A 14,153-nucleotide genomic window follows, 5' to 3' on the forward strand; every position below is an offset into this window, starting at 1 on the left:
TGCGCGGAGGCGGCGATTTTAGCAGGGGGCGGGGCGGAGCCGGCTCGCGCGGGCCTATCGGGGCGCGCGGGGAACGGCCGCGCCCCCGGCTCCGAGGCCCCGCCCCGCCAGAGGCCCCGCCCTCCCCGGAAGCCCACCTGGGCCCGGCGACCCCGCCCCGAGCCCCGGCCCCGAAACGGAGGCCCCGCCCGCCGTCCAGCCCCCCGGGCTCTGAAGCGCCGCACCTGCGGCCCCGCCAAAGACAGCAGCCAGGCCCGGACGGGAGTCCGCGTCCCCCGCGTCCTGCCGCCCCACCCCCACCACCGTGGACGGCGGAAAGGGGCGGGCGGGGGCCCAGAGCAGTGCGGATGGCCGCTGCCAGGCCCGGGACGTCGGCATCTGAGCTGGACACCCGGGAGCGGAGGGCCCTGCTGTCCGGGCAGCATCCCGCCTCCCTCGGGCGTAGGCCTCCGCCCGCCCGGGACACCGAGGAGCTCGCCGCGGGCCAGGGACCTGAAGGACCCACCGAGACTCATCACAGAATCACCCGTAAACACACAGGGCTGCGCGCAAACCACAATTCCCAGAGAGAACACTGGCGTCTCAGACCCGCACCCGACCTCCCGGCCGAGCTCCGACCGCCCCGCAGCCGCCTCTACCTGGGCACTGAGTTGGTTTCCACCCGCCTCCTGTCCCAGCTCCTCGGGCTGTGGGGTCTACTCCGGGGTGAGTCCAGCCCCGACCCGCCCTCACTAATTGCCCAAGCAGGTTCTGGTAACGTCACCCTCCCACCCCCTTCCGCATTTTTCTCCTGGATTGCAGGGCAGGGCTAGCCTGCCTTGTATCCAGAGGCCAGCCCTGCATCTCACTTGTTTCCTGGCTCAGTCCTGTCTCTGTTCTGACCCCATGGACTGTAGCCCACCAGGCTCCTCTGTCCACGGGAGTTCCCAGGCAAGAGTACTAGAGTGGGTTGCCATTTCCTTTTTGGGAACTTCTGGACTCAGGGTTCAAACCCATGTCTCCTGCACTGGCAGGATTCTTTACCCCTGAGCCACCAGGTCATCCGGCACCTCACTTCACCTCCCAAACAAGGGGCTTATCTATGCTGAAGGCAGGTGGCCAGTGTGCATGTCACCCTTGATATTCGCTCCCCAGGCAGGAGTTTGGTTCAGGACCCAGCCTGGGGCTGCTCCCCAATCAGGCCCAGGCAAAGCCAGAGCAGGGCCTCCCCAGGACAGGGCCATCGGGCATCATGCCAACCAGTCCTCAGTTCCAAGCCACCCGTGCTTGGCATGTGTGCCTGGCATGGGAACCCGCGCCAGTAGAGCAGTGAGGAAAGTCAGCCCAGACGGGCCGCTTGGGGAGGGGGTTGGGCTGAAGTGGGAGAGAGTGCTTCCGCAGGTTCAAGTAAGGACTGAGAAGAGTGAAGCGTGGGAAGGCACAGGGCCCTGGGTGGGAGGAGGGGAGGGGAGCTGGGTCCTGGGAAAAGGGATGGCAGGGGTGAGGGTGTTTGGCTTAGAACCCCGAGTGCTTTGGATGGAGGAGCAGCCCAGGACTGGGGTTCCTGAGCGCTTGGGGAGGCTGCGGGACACAGCAGGAGATGACGGGGACACTGGGGACGGAACAGACCCCCAAGGCCAGCCTGCAGAGCCCAGGGGCCACCAGGGTGGACCACCAAGGAGGAGCTGGACACAGTGAGCTCAGCCACGGGCCTAAGGCTGTCCCTGCAGCCTGCTCTGGGGGAGGCCAGTGTCCGGGTTGTTTCTGAGGGAATGAGGCTGTGCCGCCCCAGTGCGGGGAGGCCTCTGCTCCCATTTCCACACGCTAGCTGACTTGTTTTGGGTACATAACCCTCCCTTCAGGCCCCTGGGACCAGGAGTTCTGGAGCCAGGAACATCGAGCCCTTCTCAGAATGCTGCCTGTGGAGTGGGAGGCGGACCTGCCCCTTCCCCCAGCCCGTACAGATGAGAATCCCTGGGGGTTGCCGGCCACCAGGCAGGGTTCCTCTGCCCCTACGGGGTCGAGCCGAGGATTGTGAGTTCTGCCCCTGGACCCGGGGTCCACTCCTCTGGGAGGGGCCGCAATACCCTAGCCTTGGACCACGGCATCAGGTCAGCTGTGTCCCTGGGCATGCAGAGCCCCCCCAACCCCCACACCCAGACCTTTTCCTTGCCGTGGTCCTCACCCCCGTCCAAGCCCCCACCCCTCAGGGCAGCTCACCGGCCCTGGGCCTCTTTCGGAGGCCCCCACCCCCCTGCTCTGCAGGCCCCTGCTCTGCGGGGCCCCTGCTCTGCAGGCCCCTGCTCTGCCCTTACCACTCCCCTCTGGAAGTGAGTCCACAGCTCCATAAATGCCCACTGCGGGGTGAGCTCCTAGCACTTACCCACCACACCAGCCTTCAGAAAGGCAGAGCATCTACCGGGGAGCCTGGCACTGGCGGGCAGAGGGCAGAGGGCAGAGGCCGTGAAGGCTGCCAGCAGCTACAGGGCCAGGATAGTGAGATGAAGAACTGATGCTTTTCAGCTGTGGTGTTGAAGACTCTTGAGCATCCCTTGGACTGCAAGGAGATCCAACCAGTCCATCCTAAAGGAAATCAGTCCTGAATATTCATTGGAAGGATTGATGGTGAAGCTGAGACTCCAATAGTTTGGTCACTTGATGCAAAGCAGTTACTCATTGGAAAAGACCCTGAAGCTGGCAAAGATTGAAGGTGGGAGAAGGGGATGACAGAGCATGAGATAGTTGGATGGCATCACCAACTCAATGGACAAGAATTGGAGTAAGCTCCAGGAGCTGGTGATGGATGGGGAGGCCTGGCGTGCTGCAGTCCACAGGGTACCAGTCAGACGCGACTGAACTGGGTAGTGAGAGGGCCTCTCCCCTCTGCCCTGTATTTTAGGCCAGCACCTGGCAGAAGGGGCGTGGGCCAGCCTGCCACTAAAGGACCTGAAAAGCATGCGGCCCAGCGCTGCTGCGTGCAAGGCACTTCCACATCTGCCGAGCAAAGGCAGTGGCCGCCACACGGCTGGTGCACCGAGGCTCAGAGCAGCTGAGTGACACCCGAGTTGCTCAGGCGCTACGGTGGAGCTGGCGTGCTGACTCGAACAAGACCAGGAGCCCGACTCCTGCAACGGAGTCCAGTCGCACCCCATCTCCTTGTGTGACTGAAACCACTCAGTCTAATGGGAACTGCTGGCCTCAACTGGAGGCACCAGCCTCACAGAGCAGAGGTTCTGAAGCTTTTCTGGACGGGGAGTCCCCTGAAAACCTTACTCCCTCCAAGACCCTGGCAGTCCTCAGGAGCTGGGACAATGTCCAAGAAGGAGGCGCAAGGCTTGGCCAAACTCAAGACCCACAGGAAGTGACCCCTCCCAGGCACCCCACTCCTGGCTCTTCCGACTCCACGGAACAAGGGTCCTGCTTCATCCCAGAACGAGACAAGGATGCAGAGACCACACTGATAAAGCACTCACGGAGAGCTCAAGAAATACATAAAAAGGGTTTTATTTGCAAAGGAGAGGGACTCTAGTCAAACAAGCCAAAGCCCATGTCGTCATCTGACTCCTCCGACTCTTCCTTCTTCTCCTCCTTCTTCTCCTCCGCTGTGGGGAGAAAGCATGGTGAGCTCAGTCGCAATGCAGGCCACACACCTGGCAGAGACAGACCTCAAGGCGTGTGCACCAACAGCTGCCTGAGCCTCCGCTTACCTGCGGCGGGAGCAGAGCCCGCAGCGGGTGCTGCCGATCCGGGGGCAGCAGAGACGGCCACAGCCCCGCCAGCAGGCACACTGGCCAGCTTGCCGATACCTGCAGAGACCAAAGGGGAGGTGAGCCCAGAGCAGGTGTTCCGCCTGAATGTCGCCTCAGAATGAAGACGCACTGTCCAGCTCGTTCAGGTCTGTGCCAGAGTCCCATTTTCCCGGGCACTGGCTTCTAGGAACCCCCCGCCCCCCCAGCAGATCTGCAGGCCCACGGTGCCCCACCAGGGAGGTTAAGTTGAACAAACATGCTTTCGACCAGGCAGAGAGAATCCACTGTCCCAGTGTCCAGGCCCTCACCACCCCCCCGCAGTGAGTTCACAGACAAAGCTGCCTCTGCCCTGTCATGAACCCAGACAAAAACAACTCCCCCAAAGCTCAACTCCCAAGTAAGTCCAGCTCCAGCCTGACCTCACAGGGCAGGGGCCTGTGGTCAGTCCTAGCCCCCCAGCAGTGAGGCTTGTTTACAGAAGCCCACTGAGGGCACAGGCGCCCCTGCCGCCCTGCCCGGGGGGTTGTCTAGAAGCGCCACAGCATGAGCCCACGGAAACCCTGCTCACTCCTCTGGGTTAGGCTTCTAGAGTGCTCTGGTCCACAAGCGAAGCCTGGCAGGCCACAAGCTGACCGGCAGGGATTAGAATGGACCGTGAAAACCAAAGCCTCGAACACGACCTCACCCTGGGCAATGACGTCCTCAATGTTCTTTCCGTTGAGCTCACTGATGACCTAGAGCAGATGAGGAGCAGGGTTACCAGAGGCCGGCCACACACATAACTCCCCCCACACAGCAGTTATGACCCACTCAGGACAGTAAGTTAAGACATCCCGCATGTAAAAAATAACACCAAAACTTACTGCTGAAAAAAAATACAAAATATCTCACTTCACACTCAATGCGTATCAAAATAACCTTCACTAGGCTGAATGAAAGCTCCCCTGGTGGCCAGTCAGTAAAGACTCCACCTGCAATGTGGGAGAGCCGGGTACCGTCCCTGGGTCGGGAAGCATTCTTGCCTGGAGACTCCCCACGGACAGAGGAACCTGATGGGCTGCAGTTCGTGGGGTGGCATAGTCAGACAGGACGGAGTGCCTAAGCACAGCACCTCGATTCCTGGGTTGGGACGATCCCTTGGAGAAGGAAATGGCAACCCGCTCCAATATTCTCGCCTGGGAAATCCCATGGACAGAGGAGTCTGACGGTCGACAGCCCATCGGGTCGCAACAATCCGACACGACTTAGCGAGTAAACCACCACCACATTGAGTTCAAAAAAATAAAGTTAACGTGGGCTTGTTTTCACTTAAAAAAAAGCTTACAGGTGACTTGTTCCCACTGAGCCACGCTAACGCGGACTTGACTTCACCCCCATTTTTTCTTACTTTGGGCTGTACCAGTACATTAGGGCAGTTCCAAAACCACATGGGTTGGCAAAGGCCTTCCACTAAACCCGCGGCAACCTTCTTCCCTGGGCTGGGTAGGAGAGGGAGCCCCGTATGCGCCGTACAGGGTCGGCGGGGCTTTCAGGCCCCTGCGAGGCGGCTACCTTGTTGAGCCGGTCGTCGTCTGCCTCGATGCCCACGCTGTCCAGGATCTTTTTGATGTCCTTGGCGCTGGGGGAGGAATTGCCCCCGAGGGCGGCCAACAAGTAGGAGGCAACGTAACGCATCCTAGCGCACAAGGCAAGGACAACGGCATTAGGGGCAGCCTCCGGTCCCTGCGAGGCCAGTGCCCGGCCGCGCGCGGCTGCTGCGGAGCCGCCGCCGAGGCCTGGCCCACGGCCTGCCCCGCCCGCCCCCGGCGGCACTCACGACCGCGGCCAGGCCCCGCGGCCCGGCATTCCCGGCCCACTCACTCAGCGGCGGCAGAGCAGCCTCGCGCGTGCGACCTCGGCGGCGTCAGGGACGGAAAGGAAGGCGCCGGTGCTGGGGGCGGGAGTAATTCGCTACCCAGAAGCCTCCGGGACTTGCGCTCGGCGCCCCACGAGGGCGCCTCCTAGTGACGTCACGCAGCGCCTAGCCAATGAGGACGCGGGGGGCGCCATTATCCCGTCTGTCCCGCAGCCGCCACCACAAAGGCGGAAGGCAGTTCCAGGGCTGTCTTCGTGTATATAATGGGGTGACTGCCGCCCGAGATCCCTGGGGGACGTGGAGCTGAGAGAAGAGTGAGCCTGGAGTGTAGGTTTCTCCCTTCAGGGTTCCCAGGATGCCGCGCGGCGCCTACAGCTCCCAGCATGCAGCGCGGCCTCTGCGCGCTGGTCGCTTCTCTGCCGGAGCGGCGGACGCGGCCGGCGAACTACAACTCCCATGGTGCACGGCTACCGGAAGCGAGGGGCCGCCGCTGCCGGCCGCACGTGGCCCGGCGCCGCGGCTGGGGTCGGGCCTGCTACGCGACGGGAGCCGGCTGTCTGGCCTGGCCCAGACGGGCGGGCGCGTCTCCCCGCGCGTTCACTCCGCGGAACCCAGCCACTGCTTCCCCCATCCCTAGTGCCACGGCGGCGGCCCCAGGTGAAGCTGGGAGGCCCTGTCACCGCCGCTCGGAGGAGCGGAGCCAGAACCGTCCACGCCCGTGTGACCCGCCCCCACCCGGTCCGTGCCCTCTCGGAGGAGACATCAGCTTCCCCGTGGACACAGCACACGTTGCTCCTTCACTCCGTGTCGGGGACCTTGCAGCAGGCTGGCCTCAGTCCTGGGCGGCGCCCAGGCCCGGTTCTGCTTCCTCAGAACTTATGTTCTAGTGCGCGGACACAGAGTAGTTAAACGAGGCAGTCCCAGGCCGAGGTAAAGCCTGAGCGAAGAGGGCTGAAGGATGAGTGAGCGCGAAGATCTGAGCGAGCATCAGGCCCCAGGAGTAAAGGCCTTGCTGAGGTGGCCAGAGATGGGTTCAGAGGCAGCAGGCAGCCCAGGCGGGCTCGTGTTAGGGCCCAGCCCCGACGTGATAACGCAGGCCCCCACGGAAACCATCGATGAGGGTCGGGCACAGAAAAGGTTTTTGCTCAAGATCATGCAGCTGGTGAGGAAAACCATCTGGCAAGGATGGGACTGTTGCAGTAACACGGGAGAGTGGTCGGTTGTGATCTTTTTTAATGGCGCGATAATACACTGAAACCACTTGAACCATACAGTTTGGTGGTACTAGATGCGTTCACACTGACGTGCGACCGTCACCACGGTGTGTCTGCAGAACGTTTCCCCTCTCCTTGAATTCTAAACAGTAACACCCCATCCCTTCCCCAGCCCCTGGCTCCCATTTACTTTCCATTTCTATGTTGACTGTTCTAGGGATCTTACATCAATGGCATCATACAGAATTTGTCCTCTTGTGTCTGGCTTATTTCATTCAGGGTAACAACGCCCTGGAAGTTCTTGCACATTGTAACATGCGTCAGGATGTCGTTTCTTGTTGCTCAGCTGCTCAGCCCGGTCGGACTCTACGCCCCCATGGACTGCAGCCCGCCAGGCTTCCCTGTGCTTCACCGGCCCCCAGGGTTCGCTCAAACTCACGTCCATCGAATTGATGGCCCATTACTTTTCAAGTCTGGGTGGTGTTCCTGCATATGTGTGTGTGTGTGTGTTCTGGGAGCTGTGTGGAAGCTGAAGGGGGAACACGGGCTGGGGAGAACACAGGCCTAGCAGGAACTGCCCATCCAGGTGGGGAGGGTGGCGGAAAGAGGGTAGAGAGGTGTCACTTGGGGCAGGGCAGGCCGGAGCAGACGTGTATGTTCACAGGCACCTATTCTGTGAGGGGAGGAAGGACCAGTCGGGAAGGCTTTCTTAAGACAGATCTGGCTTGAAGTCCTTGACTTTGGCCTTCACCAGCTAGTGGCCTTGGGCCACATCTGATCGCTCCCGTCTCCTTTTCCCCGCTGCGAGACGCTAAGAACGCAGGCAGCCTGTGGGGAAGTGGCAGCCCACTCCAGGACTCTTGCCTGGAAAATTCCCTGGACTGAGGAGCCTGGTGGGCTACAGTCCACGGGGTCGCCAAGAGTCGGACACGACTGAGCAACTTCACTATGGGGAAGCCCGCTGGGGCTGGGGGAGGGCGGCGGCGCTGGGAGGTGGCCCAGACTGTGCCCGTAAGGTAGGGTCATGGAAGGTGGGCCCTGGGCTCTACGGGGCCTGAGAGGAGGTCTTTGGGGGCTGGCTGGGGAGCTCCGTGCTGTCCTCCGGCAGGAGGTGGGCGTGGGGCAGCAGCTGCGATCAGGCCTCAGTACCCCCTACAGCCAGAGAGCGCACCGGTCCATTTTAACACGGGGCCGGGAATGCGCAGCCAGAGCAGAGCGGGCCCAGGGCCCGAGAGCCTCGGAAAGGTTGGGTTTTGTGGCGCGAAAAGCGGGCCTTCCCGCGGGAAGGCCGGTCGCACAGACGCACGCCGGCCGACAGGAAGCTGAGTGCGGCGGGGCGGTGTCCGGCAGAGAGCGGGCGGGGCGGGAGGGGCGGGCGGGACCCTGAGACCCCTGCCGGCGCCAGGCGAGCTTCCCACGCGGCCGGACCCGGAAACGCGCCGCCGGGAGCGCGGGTGCCGCGCGGGCCGCGGGCGCGTCTAGGGGACGCGGAGGTGGGGGTGGGGGTGTTGCGGTGCTCTCTCTCCCAGGACACGCCCCAGGCCGTGGGGGCGGCGACTGCGCGGTGCACCGACCTCCCCTGCGGACCGAGGTGCGAGCTGGTGGCGGGAGAGTCCTCCGTCAGGGGCCAGGAAGTGGGGTCCCGTCCTCAGGAACCCCCTCGCACTGCTGGACAAGACGCGGGCAGGATCACTCGCGTCCTTTCCTGGGCCACCGCCCCCACGTGGTAGATGAGAGCCAGTGCCTCGGGTTGGAGCCGAGAAATGTGAAGGTTGGAGGTGGGACTCTGGTGCCCAGCAGGAGAGTTGGGGGGGGGGGGGCTGGACTAGGAGGCCCTTTTCAAGTTTGTGGACTCCGGGTGTGAAGCCTCCCTCCCCCAGTCCCTCAGGCATGTCCCCAAGCCCCTCTGCACTCAGGTCTCCTGTCTGCCGCCTTCCCAGCCCTGGGGAGTCCTGTTGCCCAGCCCATGTCAGTGACAGTCTGTCCAGCCTAGGCGTTGGACTCTGGACCAGCGGGCCTGGCTCCCCCCAGCCCGAGTCCCCCTTCCTCTGGCTGGGAGGACGCCCAGCCCACTCCTCCCCCTGACTCTGCAGCCTCTTCGGGCCCTGCCTGAGCAGGCCTGCCTGGCGAGCTGGGACATGTCTGGTCCCCGAGAACGGCTGTTGGGCGATGGCTGCGGTGGAGGCGGGGCCGGTGCCCGCGACATCATCCCCAGAAGATGCTGCGAGAGATGCTTCAGAGGCTGCGGGTGCGGGGCCGGAGGTGCCCCCGCTCCTGGCAGGGAACCGGCTGAGCCTGCACCTGCACCCCGGGGGCTGCCGCCGGCTGCTGCGCCTGTGCGCCCAGCAGGCCCCTCAGCTGCTGGAGGTGGACTTCCTGCAGCTGAGTGGCCACGAGGACCCTCAGCTGCTGGAGGCCGCCCTGGCCCGGCTGCCTTGGAGCCTGCCACGCCTCCGCTCCCTGGTCCTCAAAGGTGAGCCCCCCAAGTCCCAGCTCTGGCCCAGCCTCTCTCTAGCTCCTGCCTCTGCTTCCTGGTCCCGAAAGGTGGACTCCGGCCCCAGCCCTATTCCCTGCACAGCTCTACCCAGCTGCGTTCCCCCAGGAGGAAGCTGGCTGGGCCCGGACTCCCGCACCCAGCAGCTGCACAGTGGGGGCTCCGGGAGTCCCCAGGGTGGGTCTTTCTCCTGAGGCGGGCCACCGGTGCTGGCTCTCAGCGGAGATGAGACCGCGCCGTTCGTGTCTGCCCACCTCACCTGCGGGTGGCTCTCTCCAACATCTGTGTGTCTCTGTTTTGCTGGGGTTGGGGCGGAGCTCTGCCTTTCCATGTACCCGTTTCCCTGGCTGGCAGAGCTGGGCTCACCTGGGACTCTGAATTTGACGGCCACGTCTGTCTGCCTTTCCCTCATCAGGTGGGCAACGTCGGGATGCCCTGGGTGCCTGTCTCCGGGGGTCCCTCACCACGCTGCCCGCCAGCCTGAGCAGCCTAGCCCACTTGGCCCACCTGGATCTGAGCTTCAACAGCCTGGAGACACTGCCGGCCTGCGTCCCCCAGATGTGTGGCCTGGACGCCCTCCTGCTGTCTCGTAACTGCCTCTCAGAACTGCCCGCGGCCCTGGGGACCCTCCCCGCCCTCACCTTCCTCACTGTCACCCACAACCGCCTGCGAACAGTGCCCCCAGCCCTGGGGGCCCTGTCCAGCTTGCAGCGCCTCGATCTCTCTGGGAACTTGCTGGAGGCCCTGCCCCCTGAGATCGGAGGCCTGGGGAGCCTGGCCGAGCTCAATCTGGCCTCCAACCGGCTGCAGAGCCTTCCCAGCTCCCTCGGTGAGTCGCGGCCCTGGCTCCCCAGGCCCAGTGGGGAGTGCCTGTGGGCCGCTGGCTGCCCTGCCCCTCTCTGCGGCTGTCTGTCTTCTGCGGTGCCCTGTACACACGGGCCAGCCCGCCTGAGCATCTGCCCCCCCAGCAGCCCTTGCGTGCCCCCCGCCTCCCTGGCTGGCAAGGCTCTCCACCTGCACAGGCCTCCCCGAGCTCTCTAGTCCAGCTACAGGGCGGAGACTGAAAGGGCTTCCCAGGAGGCCCCAGTGCAAGCCGGCTGGCCTGGCACTCGGGGACGGGGGTGGCCGTGACAATCCTCTGCTGGCCCTAAGCCGGCGCCTCCCGCAGCGGGGCTGCGGGCCCTACGGCTCTTCATTCTGCACAGCAACCTCCTGGCGTCGGTGCCCGCCAGCCTGGCCTGCCTCCCACTGCTCACCCGGCTTGACCTGAGGGACAACCAGCTCCGGGACGTGCCCCCTGAGCTGCTGGACGCCCCCTTCGTGCGGCTGCAAGGAAACCCCTTGGGCAGGCCCCCTCCTGACCCCCCTAGCCCCCCAGGTAGGGTCGCGGTGGGGCTGGGGGCAGACCACAGACAGGATGCAGGTGTCATCACTGGCCTAACCTCACATCTGTCCTTCCCCAGGGACACCCGTCGTCCCAGAAATGCCCAGGCTGTTGCTGACCTCAGATCTGGACAGGTATGACGTGAGGGAGGGGCTGGGCTGGAAAAGCCTCTGTCCACCTCGGCACTCTGCCTTCGCCGTGCACCTGCCTGTGCCTCGAGGGCCTCCCACGGGTGCCCGGGGTGCCAGACTGACCTAGGGGACCCTGCTGTGTCTGGCCCTGTGCGCTCCTGTCTTCCCCCAGCTTTGCCGTGACCCCCCAAGGCTGCTCCGTGACCTTGGCCTGCGGCGTCCGCCTGCGGTTCCCTGCGGGGGCTGCTGCTGCTCCCGTGACCATCCGCTACCGCCTGTGGCCGCCGGAGCCGCGCCTCGTGCCCCTGGGTCCCCACGACGCTCTGCTCAGCGGGGTCCTGGAGCTGCAGCCCCACGGGGCGGCCTTCCAGCAGGCACGGCCGGGGCAGGGTGGGGCGGGCGAGGGCCCCGGAGAGCAGGGCCCACTGTGCCCCGGCGCTCACGCCCCCCTCGCCTGGTAGGAGGTGGGCCTGTGGCTGCCCTTCGTGCCCCCGCGGGCCCGGCGTTGCCGCGAGGTGGTGGTCAGGACGCTGAGTGGCAACAGCTGGAGCGACCTGGAGACCTGCCTGGAGGAGGAGGCGCCCACGGTAAGGGCGGCCTGGGCCATCGGGGAGGGCCGGCCCTGACCTGTGCCCCGCACCCGCGCCCACAGCCCTGCCCCGCGCCCGCAGCCCTGCCCCAGCCCGCCGCCCCTGACCCATGCCCTGCGCCCACGCCCTCTGGCCCTGACCCGCAGCCCTGCTCCGACCCGCCACCCCGGCCCCGGCCTGCTGACCCTCACCCATGCCCTGCGCCCGTGCCCACGCTCCCTGCCGGCCCTGACCTTGTGTTCTGCACCCACGCCAGCGGCTCTGGGCCCACTGCCAGGTGCCCCACTTCTCCTGGTTCCTCGTGGTTTCACGCCCTGTGTCCGATGCCCGACTGGTGCCGCCGGAGGGGACGCTGCTGTGCTCCTCGGGACACGCCGGGGTCAGGGTCACCTTCCCCCCGGGGGCCACCGAGGAGCCCCGGCACGTTCGCATGCAGGTGGGGGCCGGGACGCCCGCTGGGGTGGCGGAGGCGCCCGGGCACAGAGGTGACCGCAGGGGCGGCCCGTCTGCTCCAGGTGGTGCGCGTGGGCAGCAGAGAGCTGCAGGCCCTGCTCGGGGAGCCCGAGGCGGCCTCCAGCCCCCTGCTCTGCCTCTCGCAGAGCAGTCCCTCGAGCTTCCTTCGGCCAGTCACCATCCAGCTGCCTCTGCCACCCGGTGTCACAGGTGAGGGCAGCCGCGCGGCACGGGGCGGGGGTGGTGATCAGAGGGGGCGCCCCAGCCAGAGGCCTCAGCCACTGCGCCCCCCCAGGCCTGAGTCTGGACCGTGCCCGCCTGCACCTGCTGCATCGGGCCGCCCCCGCGGCCGCCTGGGACGACGTCACGGCGCAGGTGGCCCTGGAGCTCACGCACCTGTACGCACGCTTCCAGGTCACGCGCTTCTCCTGGTCAGTGCCCCCACCTCCTCGGCCCCCTCCCCACAGCCCCCCCAGCCTGCAGGGTCCCTCTCACCCCCGCTTTCCCAGGTACTGGCTCTGGTACACCACCAAGGCCTGCGTGGGGAGCCTGGCGCAGAAGGCCTGGGAGCGGCTGCGGCTGCACCGCGTGAACCTCATCGCGCTGCAGAGACGCCGGGACCCCAAGCAGGTCCTGCTGCAGTGCCTGCCCCGAAGCAAGGTGGGGGCGGCGGAGGGCCGGGGACGGGGCAGGGGCGCAGGGCGTCGGGCTCCCAGCCAGCGGGTCCCTCGCCCCCCAGGTGGACGCCACCCTGCGGCGGCTGCTGGAGCGATACCGCGGCCCTGAGCCCTCAGACACCGTGGAGATGTTTGAGGGCGAGAAGTTCTTTGCCGCCTTCGAGAGGGGAATCGACATTGACGCAGGTGTGCCCGGGCGCCCGGGGGCGGGGCGCTGGGCCTGCCCCAAGCCCCCGCTGAGCCCCCTGTGCCCGCAGACCGCCCCGACTGCGTGGAGGGCAGGCTCTGCTTCGTCTTCTACTCCCACCTGAAGAACCTGAAGGAGGTGTACGTGACCACCGCCCTGGACCGACGGGCTCGGGCCGTGAGGGGCCAGGTGGGCCGTGCGGTGGGCGCCCCGGGCTGCCCGGGCCAAAGCCAGAGCGCCGAAGCCCACTTTCTCCTCTTCCCCAGGTGTCCTTCTACCGGGGCGAGGTGCCGGAGGGAGTGCCTGAGGAGGCAGAGGCTGCCCGGCAGAAGAGGGGCCCAGCTGCCCTGTGGATGGCCACTCTGCCCATCAAGCTGCCCGTGAGGCCTGGCTGGGGAGCCCCGTGTGGAGGGGACGGGGGAGGAGCCGCCGGGGTGGGCTGGGGTGAGGCCAGGGCTCACTGCCACCTCGACCTGCCCGCAGAGATTGCGGGGATGCGAGGCCCCAACCCGGGAGCCTGGCCTCTCCCTGGCACCTCTGAACCTGGGCGACGCCGAGACTGGCTTCCTGACCCAGAGCAACCTGCTGAATGTGGCTGGGCGCCTGGGCCCTGACTGGCCAGCTGTGGCCCTGCACCTGGGCCTGCCTTACCGTGAGCTCCAGCGCATCCGGCATGAGTTCCGGTCAGTTCTGAGCCTCTCTCCTCCTGCTGGCTTCCCCCCAGAGGCTGGCTGAGGTTCCGTCCAGGGGAGGGAGGGCAGGGCAGACGGGCAGGAAAGGGAGGCTTTGGCAGCCCCTGGCCCAGGGAGCAAGGCTCCATGCTAGGAGGGAGAGCAAGGCCCTGGGCGTGGCGGGTGGTCTTGGCAGGCCCCCCAACTGCTCCCCTGTCCCCCCAGGGATGACCTGGATGGGCAGATCCGCCACATGCTCTTCTCCTGGGCGGAGCGCCAGGCTGGGCAGCCGGGGGCCGTGGGGCGCCTCGTGCAGGCTCTGGAGCAGAGTGACCGGCGGGACGTGGCCGAAGAGGTGCGGGCTGTCCTGGAGCTTGGCCGCCGCAAGTACCAGGAGGGCATCCGTCACACGAGCCTGGCCCCCAGGAACCTCGCCTCGCCTGACCGGTCGCCGTCACCTTCCCCAGAGCCTGCCCAGGCTTAGACCCCGGACTTCGGGCTGGACCCTGAGGCTCCCGCTTTCAAACCTGCCCTGCGTGTGAGCAGTGACCCCCACCCGTGTAACACACATGCACTGCCTGGTCGCTGTCTCAGCACTGACTTTCTCGGGTGGAGAGGCCGGTGGAAGGCCAGGGGCGGCCAGGTGATCTGAGGCCCGGCCCTGCTCTGCTGCAAGCGGGCCTGGGTACAGACTTCCTTCGGCACAGCTCTCATTCCCGCTGGTCTGCGCCCACGGCCTGCGTTGGGTCCTGATCTCAGGGAGGGAGTG

General features: G+C 65.7%; 2 protein-coding genes and 1 non-coding gene across 3 annotated transcripts; 1 reads left to right on the plus strand and 2 right to left on the minus strand.

Annotated features, from left to right (window-relative positions):
- Window positions 1-3,467: 3,467 nt before the first annotated feature.
- RPLP2 (ribosomal protein lateral stalk subunit P2) lies at window positions 3,468-5,707 on the minus strand. Its single transcript, XM_052662007.1, has 5 exons — window positions 5,589-5,707; window positions 5,280-5,403; window positions 4,414-4,462; window positions 3,687-3,785; window positions 3,468-3,581 (listed from the first exon to the last, which is right to left on the minus strand). The coding sequence occupies exons 2-5, from the start codon at window positions 5,400-5,402 to the stop codon at window positions 3,505-3,507; spliced, it is 348 nt and encodes a 115-aa protein (XP_052517967.1). The 5' UTR covers window position 5,403; window positions 5,589-5,707; the 3' UTR covers window positions 3,468-3,504.
- Window positions 4,250-4,383, minus strand: LOC128069308 (small nucleolar RNA SNORA52). The gene has a single exon (XR_008201562.1). It is a non-coding gene; the product is annotated as a small nucleolar RNA SNORA52 (small nucleolar RNA).
- Window positions 5,708-8,552: 2,845 nt separating the features above from the next.
- On the plus strand, window positions 8,553-14,109 carry PIDD1 (p53-induced death domain protein 1). The gene is made up of 16 exons (XM_052662218.1): window positions 8,553-8,575; window positions 8,891-9,270; window positions 9,707-10,120; window positions 10,460-10,669; window positions 10,755-10,809; window positions 10,979-11,180; window positions 11,268-11,393; window positions 11,653-11,832; window positions 11,912-12,059; window positions 12,145-12,280; window positions 12,359-12,509; window positions 12,589-12,712; window positions 12,784-12,902; window positions 12,980-13,093; window positions 13,197-13,396; window positions 13,610-14,109. Exons 2-16 carry the CDS (start codon window positions 8,967-8,969, stop codon window positions 13,866-13,868), a joined length of 2,742 nt encoding a protein of 913 aa, XP_052518178.1. The 5' UTR covers window positions 8,553-8,575; window positions 8,891-8,966; the 3' UTR covers window positions 13,869-14,109.
- Window positions 14,110-14,153: the final 44 nt, after the last annotated feature.

This window comes from Budorcas taxicolor, chromosome 25 (assembly GCF_023091745.1).
Source record: "Budorcas taxicolor isolate Tak-1 chromosome 25, Takin1.1, whole genome shotgun sequence".
Classification (NCBI taxonomy): Eukaryota; Metazoa; Chordata; class Mammalia; order Artiodactyla; family Bovidae; genus Budorcas; species Budorcas taxicolor.